The 13,458-nt window shown below is 49.0% G+C and overlaps 1 protein-coding gene across 2 annotated transcripts in view; it reads right to left on the bottom strand.

Annotated features, from left to right (window-relative positions):
- Positions 1–9,126, bottom strand: part of LIPG (lipase, endothelial) — a 29,191-nt gene extending 20,065 nt beyond the window's left edge. For both annotated transcript variants that reach the window (XM_011969012.1, XM_011969013.1), the window contains exons 1-4: positions 8,752–9,126; positions 5,671–5,852; positions 3,540–3,719; positions 2,442–2,553 (exon numbers count right to left, since the gene is read on the bottom strand). In XM_011969012.1, the coding sequence (XP_011824402.1) occupies positions 2,442–2,553; positions 3,540–3,719; positions 5,671–5,852; positions 8,752–8,848 (571 nt within the window). In that variant the 5' untranslated portion in view covers positions 8,849–9,126. The remainder of the gene's footprint in view (positions 1–2,441; positions 2,554–3,539; positions 3,720–5,670; positions 5,853–8,751) is intronic.
- Between the last annotated feature and the right edge of the window lie 4,332 nt (positions 9,127–13,458).

Genomic DNA, 13,458 nt, shown 5'->3' with positions numbered 1-13,458 from the left:
GATGCATTTCTTGAATAAATTCATCTGCTTGCTTACCTGATTATAGCAAACAAGGCACAGGTTCAATTATAAATATATGACCTCTTTCCTAGTATATCACAGGCTTCTCTCAGAAGCCTAAGAAAGTAAAACTCTAGCAAACCCCCATCCACACCCTCTGGTCCAAGCAAGATTGGGGTTCAGATATTCCCTTGCAAGGCCCAGGCTAAGGACTGCCTGGTGGCCTTGGCATAGTGGCATCACTGGACGCAGGACCCTATGCGAGCCTCAATCTGTCCTCTTACCAGTTGTGATCACCTGGTCCACAGGTCCATGAGAAGTCTACCAAGGGGAGAGAAGAGGACATAGCCTCCCCCAACAGACATACACAATAGCATGTGTCAGGGGTGCTGCTTGGCAACTGGACAGAGGCCAGGCCCCTGCTCTACAGAAAAAGGCCAGAGGGAAGGGGCCATGCTCAGGGCATGTGGGCATCATGCTCCATGCAAATATCCCAGAGCACTAGTTAGCATTCTGCCTGGCTCCCCTGCCATCCTCAGGAGAAAAGCCCTCACCCCAGCAGATGCCACTCAAACAGGCAGGGGGAAAGAACTGGAAAGTTCCGTCCCTAGCCCTATCTCATTTCAGATTTAGAAATAGAGAAAGGCAAGATCTGTAGTTTGTCATTGTTACTGACATCCTGGGCCTGACTCTGGTGTCTGCTGAAATTTGAACTCAGCCGCCTGGATCTGAAACATCACACCTCTCATTCAGGGGCTAGGAAGAGGCGCTCAGACAATGGAACCCAAGTAGCTTCAGGTCAAACTGCTTTGCACCAGCAAGGGGTTAATAGGCAGTCATGGGTGGTCACACAAGCATAGCCCACTTTGGGCAGCTCAAGACCCGCAGTCTTGGAAATCAAAAATAAAGCTCTCAAGCTGGGATGAATCAAATCATTGGATCAACAGGCATTTGCGTGCATGCATGTTCATGTGTGTGCACGCACATACTAGACTCAAGCCCAGGGACAGGATTCAGGAGAGCCAGGAAAACTTCACAAACATTCTTTTTAAAATTCTACCTTATCAGCTTGTCACTGAAATCTGAAATTCTACCTTTACCAAATCGTTATTTAGCTAAGGACTCTCTTCTACCTGAGTTTTCTTTTGTTTTTTTTGAGACAGAGTCTTTCTCTGCCACCCAGGCTGGAGTGCAGTGGCACAATCTCGGCTCACTGCAACCTCCACCTCCTGGGTTCAAGCAATTCTCCTGCCTAAGCCTCCCAAGTAGCTGGGATTACAGGCACCCGCCACCACACCTGGCTAATTTTTGTATTTTTAGTAGAGACAGGGTTTCACCATGTTGGCCAGGCTGGTCTCAAACTGCTGACCTCAAGTGATCCGCCCACCTCGGCCTCCCAAAGTGCTGGGATTACAGGTGTGAGCCACCACACCCAACCTGAGTTTTGTTTTAAAATGAAAATGCTGCAGGACAAGGAATTGTTCAGATCTTTCCTTCTAGGTGATCACCCTTAGAGTCTTGGGAGTAAGGGGGAAGTTAGGGGTAAATATAAATAAAATGATGCTGGAAGGACGATAGAAGTTCAGGGCAACAAACTGTAGCATAGGGGACGCTCTGTGTATATACCTGAGGGGCCCATCAATGAGAAAGAAAACCTTTGACACTTTTCACAATCATTCAATGATTTAATCCAAACTCTCATGTTAAAAGCTCACGAAGATGCAGTTTTCAACATGGAAAATTCAATTTTCTATTGACCCCCTGGGGACCAATATCAGAAAGTTTCCTTTTATTACAAAGTTGAACCACCCGTTCTAAATTGGTAGCTATCATTCATAAATATGCTACCTTAACATGGGAAAGAGGCTATTGCGAGACAAGATAGAAATCAGAGGCAGAATTCAAACTAAAATCTACTATTCATTCTTTTGCCCTGAGTCTTTGGGTGGAGACCTGAAGTGAACACCCAAAAGCTTTGGGGCCAGGACTCCATCCAGCTTCTGCTCTTGAGTTGTTACCTGTTTGCCCCTGGGCAAGTTGCCTCACCTCTCTGTATCTGTTTCCTCACCTGTTGGACCAGACCCATGGTTTTCAAACTGTGTTCCCTGGTGCTCTGAGACTCTGAGATGCCTCCAGGGAGGGAGAAAGCCCACACTGGCAAGGCTAACACAACCCGCCATATACCCACCCCACCACCCACAGCACCCCCCTCTCTCTCCATGTCTCATATGTTGGGAACCTGTGCGAGTTCAATCTGAAAAAAAAAAGGTTCTTGTGACTAAAAAGAACATTTGGGAGGTTTTGAATTAGATGCATTCCAGGTTCCTTCTAAAGCTAACTCTCGATGATTCACTCCGCTGCCTCCTTTGGGAGCATTCTGGCTCAGTGTAGCTGAGGGAGCCCGGCAATCACCGGCTACTGGTGATGGAAGCGGAGCTCACCTGTGATTCGGCCCACCGTTCCTTTCACGAAGTTGCCAGCATACCCAGCCACATGCGCTCCAAGGCTGTAGCCGATCAAGTGGACATTCCCGAGAGAAAAATCATCTTTCTCCTGCAGAAAGTCACCAAAGTATGTGAGCAGAAGAGCAGGGTCGGGAGATCCAGAGTCACCAGCAATTCAACAACTCAATCACGGTGTAGGAGGAGATGCAGGGGCTGTGGGCACAAAGACTCCCCAGGGCCCCACTGGCTTTGCTGGTGATGCCCCATGTGTGGGTCACAGTCAGTTTAGGGGAGGCCAAAAGGACACGGTGGCACTGAAAATGCCAAGCACGGGGGCAGGGTGGAGGGTATGACTGGAGGCTGCGTATGTGGCTGTTCCCTACATGTTTCCTGTTCTTTCCGGCAGTATCTAAGAGAGGGGAGCGTGGTGGTGAAGAGGCGGGGCGCAGTGGCTCATGCCTGTAATCCCATCACTTTGGGAAGCTAGGCGGGCCGGATCATGAGGTCAGGAGATCAAGACCATCCTGGCTAACACAGTGAAATCCCGTCTCTACTAAAAATACAAAAAATTAGCCGGGCGTGGTGGCGGGCGCCTGTAGTCCCAGCTACTCGGGAGGCTGAGGCAGGAGAATCACTTGAACCCGGGAAGTGGAGGTTGCAGTGAACCGAGATTAAAAAAAGAGATATTAGGCTGCATCTTTGAAATAACCCCCTCCCCACCCTCAACACAGCCATGCTTCAGAGACAAGAGCAGGCTCTGTAGGAATTTCAGATCACAAGCTTGGCCTGGTTCCTGGCCATCCCCAACCAGCCTAAGGGTATCTGTTTCTAAGACAGGAAGGAACAACCCACAAGGCCAATTTTCCGCAAAAGTATCAGGAAAAATCCAGAGATCTATCAATAATTAAAAGGCTCTTGAAAAGTCCCAGCTTTCAAGTAGTCCAAGCAATACTTAATTCAATAAAACTTATAATCTCAAAGATTTTTATCAGACTCCAGAAGTTCATGACAACAGATGCATGACCTGTATTTCTTAAGAAAATTGGGGTTTGAGATCCTGCTGGCAACAGGAGACTCCCTGTCATCCCCCAGTACCTGCAGCCAGTCGAGCATCCTGGCAATGCTGTGTCCCACCACCCTGGTGTTATTGACCGCATCCGTGTAAAGCTGGTGGGCCAGGGAGAGCCAGTCAACCACAACTACATTGGCATCTTTCTCTCTTGTGTGCAGGGCTGACACGAGTTTGTGCAGCCAGTTTTCAAAGATACCGCTCATCTGCAGAGAAAAGTGGAAGTTATTTTTTATTCTTGGTTTCAGAAATCCTAAAAAATATGAAATTCCGTTCTATATGACCCTCTCTCCAACCGATTTTTTTTTTTTTTTTTTTGACTCAGGGTCTCACTATTGCCCAGGCTGGAGTGCACTGACAACCATCTCAGCTCAAGATAGCCTCGAATTCCTAAGCTGAGGCCATCCTCCTCCCACCTCAGCCTCCAGAGTAACTGGGGCTACAGGCACACGCCACCATGCCTGGTAATTCTTAAATTTTTTGCAGCAACAGGGTCTCACTATGTTGCCCAGGCTGGTCTTGAACTCCTGGGCTGAAGCGATCCTCCCACCTAGGCCTCCCTGAGTGCTGGGATTACAGGCATGAGCCACCATGCCCAGTGCCCCCAGACAATTTTAGAGCCTGCACATTGGCTGCTCAGGGACCAGACATTTGCACATGAGCAGGACCAGCACAGGCAGAATCACTCTGCAGGTATTTGTCTTCCGTTGCTCTTCACATCCCCAGTATTTCCCATCAAAACTTTCCTAGCTAATGTCCTATGCTGTTGCCCCACTGTCTGTTGGGGCCACTGTGAGATATGTGTTAAGGGTGATACTGGCATGAGGCTGGTCTGAGTCCCTGTTACAGGCAGGCAAGTGGCCTGGTCCATCCTTCAAAGGCAGTGGGGAGGGTTGTCCTGGAGAATTAGCTTCTCTCTTAGAGATGCAGGGAGATGCTGTCTCCTAGGTGAATGCAGAGTTAACAAATGACCCCTTCCCACAACCCATCTCTGCCGTCCTTCCCGACCCCAGAGTAGGGAGAATCTGTCCCCGGAATCCCAAATTACAACTCAGAACATATTTTCCCACAGAAACAAAGTTATAAATGGCGACTAGGTCCAGTTGTAAACCTATCCACATGCACATTATCAAATAAATAGATTTTCTGTGCCTAGCCTGGGAACCCAAACACCATTTACAATCTTGCTTCTATGGGAAACTGCTGTTCCAAGTTCCAAACAGATTACAAAAGAACTTTCTGGAATGCAACCCATTTGTAAGTCGCAGGCAGCTTGTATTTGCATTTTGACAGGGTGCCTTAAAAAGATTCAAACATATGATTCTGATTGTAGGTTGTGTGATGAGCACAGTTAGACAGGCTCTTAATCATCTCTTCATTCAACTAGGTAGGCAGACACCTGCCCTCTCCTACCCCTGACCTCAACCATGGATGACAGACTTAAAGACCCCAAAAGCATGTAACAGATACGAATTTCTCATCATTAAGAGGAGGACTGTCCCCTTCCAATTAGCCCAGGCAGAAATCTGCTCACTTCATAGTGCCATTTCCCTACAGACTGTCATTATATGAATGAATAAATCCCTGGCTGGTCAAAAGCTTCTGAAGCTGAGCACTAAAGCCCTTTTTTGTTGAAGTTTGTCATGAGCTTTTCAATGTGAATTGCTCAGCTAGAGCACATAAAGAGCCCCAGTGCCTTTAAACGGGGCTATCTCTATGCAAACAGGAGGGCATCATGCCAAGGGCAGCCGGCAATCCAGGCCAGCTGGCTACTCATAGGTTCTCGGAGCCAGTCAAGTTGCTTTAGTCAAGCTCAGCTCTCACGGCAGGACAGCCCCCTCCAGGCAGTGGTTCACCAGCGTAATTAAGTGTAATTAGAGGGGTCCTTAAGAGCCAGTGGAGCTGGGCTGCTGCCCTCAGGAGAGCCACTTTCTGAAAGCCCGTTGTATGCCAGCATTAATACCACCCTGCTGGAGTCCAGATTGCCCCTTAGTGAATGCCCGTTACATTCTTCACAGCTGTCTGAAATACAAGCAGCCCACAAGGAAAGGGGGGAAGAGGGTTTGGAATCTGGAAACACCAGAATTCTTTCTAATTGACCAAAACAAAGGGAATCAAATCTTGTATAAAGCCACAGAGCTCCCTCCCCGGGCTCACCGTCCATCCGTGAATGATGAAAAAGGTTTTAGCTGTCATGTTGAAACCGCAGTCTTCTAAGGGCTGGCTGTGACCGAGGGAGAGGTAGCATCCTTCATGCTCTGGGTCCTTGGAGGTGCGGAGGTTAAACCTCACAGAAGGTTTGACCTCAGTCTGTATAGCTTTGGGTTTGTGGAGCTCATCTGGGGAGACAGAACAGAGCATAGGTGCATCTAGCAGACTTGGGGAGTGAGAGACCTGGAGTCTGATTCTAGTTCAATCGTGAGCAAATTGCTTAAGCCATCTGGGTTTCACTTTTTACATCTGCTGAATGTTCCCTTTTCACCTCCCACAAAAACTGTGAAGATTTTATAAAAAAGGACATCTCATTTATACTTAAAGAGTATTAATTAGTCACTAGTATTAATTACTGTCACTCTGAAATAAATAGATCTCTCTCTGGCTTTTCCCTCTTCTTTCCTATCAAAAGGAGTTCTACTTCCTTCCTACTTTTAGATCACAGGTTCTCAATTCTTCTTCTGAAATGCTTAAAACCAGGTGAATTTCAGAATTTAGAAGTTTTCAGATTTTAGAAAGGCATTATGGAGCATACACCATATATTATATGATGCTTTCAGTGGGGCCTGGGCTATTCCCCCTGGATCACCCTAAAATTTCTGCAGAGAAATACATAACCACTCACATTTGAGGGCAAACATAAAGATAACCAATAGCTTCCTGTTATCTCAGGCTTTTTGCTGCCAAATAAGTTCAGATCAGGTAAGGCCAGGTCTTGCTGCCAAACAAGTTACCAAATGCATTTTCCAATTTTGAGAGATTGTGGATTTTGGAATTGGAGGCAAGAGGCTGTTGACCTGTTGGAAAATAGGCTTCCCCTAGTGTTCCCATCTGGGGAACCTCAGGCATCCTCAGTGCCCTTTCTAATGGTGGCATGTGCCAGGCATTCATCTGGTTTGTTAAGTAAGTGACTAAAGCCATGGAGAAACTCCTAAAAGCAACAAAAATCCCCCCTTCCAGCTTTACTGCTCATGCACAGTGCCACCTCGGAGACGGCCCTGCTCCCAAAGTGCAGCTCATGTCACTGATGGCCCCTGTGGCTTAACACTAGGTAGGTGCTGTCATCATGACACTGTTTCAGAAAGTCATAAATGGACCCCACCCAGTGCTCTTTCAGCCATCCTGGGATGCATCACTGGATAACTGGCTAGGACGTTGGAGTATCAAATTCTCCTATCACCCAGCAGGGAAAGATGCCAAATGGTCATCTTGGAGTTAATTTATCTCAGAGTTAAGAAGCAAAAGGAAAAAGACACCAAAAGGAAAGAGATACAGCGGTGGAGAGGGTGGAGGGAAAGGAGAGGGAGGGGGGAAGAATGCAGCAGATATAAGAGGGATAAGGTTCCAGAAAATGCTGCTAAATGCACATGAGCGGAAATCAGGTTAACTGTCATGAAAGTAATGAACAAAAGCCCCAACCAGCAGAAATTTGAACCACGGACATAATGAGTTCAGCAACTCCCCACCTTCTACCCAGAGAGCCACTCACACAGAGGCCAGATGGGGAAATCTAGGAGAAAAGGAGGCTCCTGGTTTCCTGAGACAGATCTGCGGATAAACCCGCATATGGACAAAGACTCTTCCCCTTAGCATCTGACGGCTCTGACCCCAAAGTTCTCTAGCTGCATTCCTACTACTTTTGGCGTGGGTCACTTCAGCCTCTGGGACTTTCTGATTGTTCCTCACCCAGATGTCCTCATGGCTCCTTCTCTCACCCCCTTGAGCTCTTTGCTCAATGGTTAGCTTCTCCAGAAAGGCCTTCCCTGACCACATCATAAAATCGTGCCACCTTCCCCCACCAGCATCCCCCACCTTCCTCCTCTGCTTGATTTTTCTCCATAATACTGAGCACCACTGGTATTTTAATCAGTGCACTGTCTGTCTTCCCACCACTGAAATGTAAGTGTCACGAGGGCAGAGATTGCCATCTATTTTGTCCACTGCTCTCTCCCCTGCTCCCAGAATAGTGTCTGACACTAAGTAGGTATGCAGTAAATACTTTTTGGATTGGAGGAAATGACTCACACATACTCAGAGGCCCAGAACACAGAAGTTAAAAGGAACTTTAGCATTTTACAGGTGAGGAGCCAGAGATGAGACCTGCCCCCAGACAATGCTTCTAGTTAGCACCAGAGTTGGAAGCATGTTGAGTAAAGGAAAGCTTTCCATTCATTCACAGTAACCCTCCCACACATACACAAGTGGACACAGACCATTTGGCACAACCTCAGCAGACTAGAAAATGAGATGATGGGGTTCAGTTTAGGGGCTCCCCAGCCCTCCACTGCTTAATCAGCTGACTTAGTTCTCACTCTGACTCTGACTCTGACTCTGACTCCCCCAGAGCTGACTGACTCTGGCTCCCCTAGGGCAAGCTGCCACTGGAAAAGGCTGCCATAGAGAACCCAAAAGGAAGAAAAGCTAAATGCCAGGAGGAGGAAAGGGAGGAAAAGTGGGAAGAGGAAGAGTCGGGGGAGCACAAGAGTGTTAAAGAGGAAAAGGCTGGCAACCTGGGGGAATAGGCCCTGCAGCTTCTAAGCACAAGTGACCCACCAGATACTCCCTGCAAGCACGAATCAAGCCAAAGCCAGCTACCCTGCCACCTGAACTTTCAAGACACCTACAACAAAATTGAAAGGCAGCTCCAGCAGACAGAGCTCTAACAACCTTCTTGCCTCTCAAACCGCCAGGTTCAAGCATGAGGACAAGGTTTCAGAGCTGCTGCCAGGCCGGTCGGCTGGCTGGACAGCACCAGCACGGTCTGAGGGAAGGAGGTGGGGGTGAGAGGGCTGGCAAAAGCCAGCGCAGCCTGCCAGCCTTTGCCTTTTGCATGACTTGCCGGGGATGCTCCCATCAGACACGCAGAGAGACAAGTGGACTCCAAGGCGGACTGGAGAAGAAAATGGGCAGCACAGTGGGAAAGGAAGAATTTCAGAGGAACAAGGAGGGATTGAAGAATCAGCAAGACAGAGGGGACCCAGCACAGAGAAGTGACTGGGTGGAATAAAAATAAATGCACGTTACCTTCCAGCTGTCCCTCTGGACCAAAAGGTGTGGGGCTCCCAGCAGCAAAGCAACAGCAAAGGCTCCAGAAACAGAGCAGAGGAACGGAGTTGCTCATCCTGCCCCGCCACACCCCCTCCCCAGAAACAGGAGTTTTAAAAACAAAAACCACCTCTCGGTGTTTCCAGCAATCCGGGACGGTAAGACCCTTCTCTCGGCCAGGGGCTGGGGGGCTGGACGCGGAGAAGGTGGAAAATGAAAACTTGGCGGCACGGAGCCGCGGGCGGTGGCAGGGAGCGAATGTGAACCGCCTGCACCAGAACCAGATCTGCCCTCGTCCTGAGCCGCCGGGAAGCAAGGGCTCGCTGCTGTCACGCTCCTACAGAGGTAGTTTTTAAAAGTATGGGAGTCATCTGACCCATCGCCAGATGGTGATTTGCATAATTTATTCCCGTCTCTGGATTCTGATTGGTCACACCTTGCTGACGCCGGAACCGAGACTGGAGAAAGTTTGAATGAAAGCGCTGCACACTCAGCGCGTGGACGCCGCACGCTCAGCCCCGCTTCCTCCCCGGCCCGCTCAGCCGGCAGCTGCGACTCCAGCAGCCCCAGCTTTCTCCCACTGCCCTCCCCCGGACCTCCAGATCCTCCTCTCGCCCCTGCCACCCCAAGTGGCGGAGACGGACATTTCCCCGAAACCCTGCGTCCGCTGGGGACGCGATCCCTGGAGAAGGAGAGCACCCTCTCCAAGGCGCAAAGCCACACTCTGGGAGTGGTCTACCCACGCTCTGGGCCGGGAGTCCGTCAAAGGAGAGCCACCTGCTCAGCCCCTTGGTCCTCCTCTTCTCCGTCCCCTCCCGCCTAGCGAAGGCCGCAACAGGTGCAGAAGCCGCGACAGCACAATAACCCAGCGGAGCTAAGGGGCTGTGAGCTGTGGCCGGCGCTGGCGGATCGCACAGTACCTGCTCGGAATCCTGGCTCCGCCACTAGCTGCAAAACTCCAAGCGAGCCAGCCAGCTTCTCCGAGGCGGTTCTCTCGTCCGCAATACGCGGGTGATAACGTATCCGCGACTTAGGGATGTTGGGAAAGCTAGGAGTTCACGTAGCAAAGCACTTAGCGCGGCGCGGAGCTCGTGGTAGGCACTCTCCTACGGTGGGGTGGAGGGCTGCGGGAACCCCAGGCGACCTCCTCAAAGGGACCAGCGAGCCGAGATTTGGTGTCTGAGACGCGTGACCAGCACCCGGTGTCTGCCGGTGAGCACTAACTGCTTGGTGAGCGAAATCAAGCACCTCCTTTCTCTCTGTTCTCCATCATTTCCTCCCGGCTCTCCTTCCCTTTATTGATCCGGGTCCTGGGGCAGAAAGCAGCGAGCGGAAGGAGAACTTGGCCCAGAGTCTGCGTCTGGCGCTGGGGAGCGGGGACTGAGCCCGGAACACCGGCGGGGCTGCTGCGCCAACAGCCACTGCGGACGCAGGGCGGATGCGAGAGAGATAGGCTGAGAGGCTGCGCCCCGCCATCCAGCCTCGCTCCAGCCAGGAGGAGCCGGCTCTTCAAGGCGATACCCTTGACCGCGAGTAACCCTGCAGTCACCCGGAACAGGTCCTGCCCCTGCCTGGGGAGGGAAAAGCCCCGCAGCAGCCCCGCGCCCCTTCCTCCCTATTGTCGTGGCTCCAGCTGGAGGGACCTGTGTGAGGAAACCGAGCCGGAGCCAGCAGATCCTGTTCCTACCTCGCCTCGTTACTTTTGTTACTCCAGCTGCCAGCAGAGCACGCTCTGTCCCTCCCGTGTGCTATCATTCATTAACAAGACGCAGGCTGGCTTTAGTTTTTGAGTATGGAATTCAATGGTCTGTATGCGATGGTAAATGTCACTCCCAGCTATGTTGTTCCCACTCTCTCTCTTCATGAGCAAACTATACAGACAGGTCTAATGTTATCTCCATTTTACAGACGGGAAAACTGAGTCATGGGGACAGGCTGCAGAGGTGAAGAAAGTCTCAAGACAACCGGGTCTCTCTTCTCTGCTCTAGGTTCAATTTGGCCAACTGACCTTTAAATGTGAGCCCTTGGCAACCCGGTCTTGTGGCTGAGGCTGTGGGTAAGCTATAGTCAAAAATCTTCTTCCCTAACCCTGGCAACATAGACACCCATCTCTACCAAAAAAATTTTTTTCATTAGCCCGGCAAAGTGGTACTCCTGTGGGGCAAGCTATTAATACTTGGAAGGCTGAGGTGGAAGGAGTCCTTGAGCCCAGGAGTTCAGGGCTGCAATGTACCATGATCACACCACTAAACTCCAGCCTGGACAACAGAAGAAAAAAACTCCTTCCCTGTTCTGAGTTGCTCACAGTCACGGTCCCTAGAACATTAACTGGATAATGTGGAGGGTGTGTCTTGAGAGCCTTTGTCAGAGGTGAGATACCCCCACGGAAGCTAGGGTATTTTGCAGGGTATTGTTGGAAGGTAGTCCTGCAAAGTTAGTTATCCTGCCTAGAAAAAAAAGAAAAACCTGGCCGGGCGCGGTGGCTCACACCTGTAATCCCAACACTTTGGGAGGTGGAGGCAGGTGGATCACCTGAGGTCAGAAGTTCAAGACCAGCCTGACCAACATGGAGAAACCCTGTCTCTCCTAAAAATACAAAAAACTTAGCCGTGCGTGGTGGCGCATCCCTATAATCCCAGCTACTCGGGAGGCTGAGGCAGGAGAATGGTGTGAACCTGGGAGGCGGAGGTTGTGGTGAGCCAAGATCACGCCGTTGCACTCCAGCCTGGGCAACAAGAGTGAAACTCCGTCTCAAATAAATAAATAAATAAATTGAAAGAAAGAAAGAAAAACCTGTGTTTTACAGGTTCGACAAATCAACATCCATTTTTTAACGGCCAAGACTGTGAAACCATTTATGTTTTATTGCTAGTTGGTTAGAGTGCCCTCCTGTGTCTCTACACTAAAATATCATGCAAGAACTTTGAAAGGACATCATGAAATTATAATTGTAGCATCAACTGTTCTGCTTCATACTTCCCAGAAGAACAAGGAGATCTGAAGAGCCTCTCGCCTGGAGGAGTTCCAGCTGAGGAGTCTTGGTGGAACTTCAGCTGTGTTGCAGACAAAATTTCAAGGTCTCAGGCAACACAAAGAAAGGGTTCCAGTCCTTATTTGGCAGCCCAGCATCGAAAGACCCTTCCTGTGTTAAAGGAATAAATCTTCTGCTTATGATAACACCCCACTTTCCACTAAAAAAAAGCTCAAAAGCAATTGCTCACCTTCCCAACCTCCCTGGCAGCTAGTCCCCGATTCAAACTCAACCGAACTCTGAACTGGAAGCTAATGAGGCTGGAAGCACATACTCAGTCTGCCAGTGGGCAGCCCACTCTGGTTCTCTGGTGCAGCAGTAGAGTCACCCCCAGGCGAGTCTGCAGTGGGATTTGGGACATTGCTGTCTGCCTGAGTATATCCTCCAAGCCTGGTTCTTCTGCCCTGCAGAGATTCCAGTTGTTACCCAATATTATCTTAATGAGGTCCTCTTTTACATACATTATCCAGAGACTGTTTATATTCTTACAAGTAAGAAAATGACTTAATTGCCAGAAACTTCTTGAGCAGCTGCTAGGGAGGAAACACTGGCTTGGAGACCATGCCTGTGCTCTCACAGACACAATGCAGAAAGTTACAAGTGCCAGAAGGCGGGCTGGTATGTAGGAGTTCCCAGATACCTGGACCAATGCTGTCCAACAGAAATATATAACACAACCCGCATGTCTTGGTCAGTTTGGGCTGCCAGAACAGAATACCATAGACTTAGTGGTTTTAAACAACAGAAACTTATTTTCTCATAGTGCTGGAGACTAGAAGACCAAGATCAGGATATTGGCATAGTCGGTTTCTGGTGAGGGCCCTCTTTCTGGCTTATAGATGGCTGCCTTCTCACTGTGTCCTCATGTGGCAGAGAGAGAGAGAGAATGCTGATGTCTCTTCCAGTAACAACTCTAATCCCATCATGGTGCCTCATCTCATAACCTCATCTAGACCTAATGATCTCCCCCAGGGCCCAACTTCAAATACATCATGGGGAGTTAGAGCTTCAACACAGGAATTTGAGGGGGTCCCAATTCAGTCCCTAGCAGCACATATATAATATTATGTTTCCTAGTAACCCTATTATTAAAGTAAAAAGAAACACATGAAATTAAAATTAAGTGGCTGGGTGCGCCTGTAATCCTGGCACTTTGGGAGGTCAAAGTGGGAGGATGGCTTGAGGCCAGGTGTTTGAGACCAGCTAGGGCAACATAAGGAGACCTCATCTCTACCCAAATAAATAAGTAAAAACATTTTTTAAAAGAAATTAATATATTTCACTTAACCCAACATATCCAAATATTGTCATTTCAACATGTTGCCAATATAAAAAAAATTATTGAGATATTTTACATTTTTGTTTTGAAATCCAGTGTGTATTTTACACTTATAGCACACGTCAGTTCTGACTAGCCATATTCAAGGGCTCAATAGCCGCACGTAGCTGGTTGCTACCATATTGGACAGCATAGATCTATAGTATTAAAACTAAAATAAACCTTGGAGATCATTTAGTACAACTGTCTCACTTTACAGATCATGATCCCAAGACCCAACCAGATTAACTGACTTGCTCAAGGTCACACAGTTGGTAAAAAGGCAGAGATGGAACACAAACTTGGGTTACTAATTCCTTTTTTTTTTTTTTTTTTT

Source organism: Mandrillus leucophaeus, unplaced genomic scaffold, assembly GCF_000951045.1.
Source record: "Mandrillus leucophaeus isolate KB7577 unplaced genomic scaffold, Mleu.le_1.0 Scaffold87, whole genome shotgun sequence".
Taxonomy (NCBI): domain Eukaryota; kingdom Metazoa; phylum Chordata; class Mammalia; order Primates; family Cercopithecidae; genus Mandrillus; species Mandrillus leucophaeus.
Note: the sequence above shows the minus strand (reverse complement) of the source record. Positions and strands in the feature narration are given on the sequence as shown.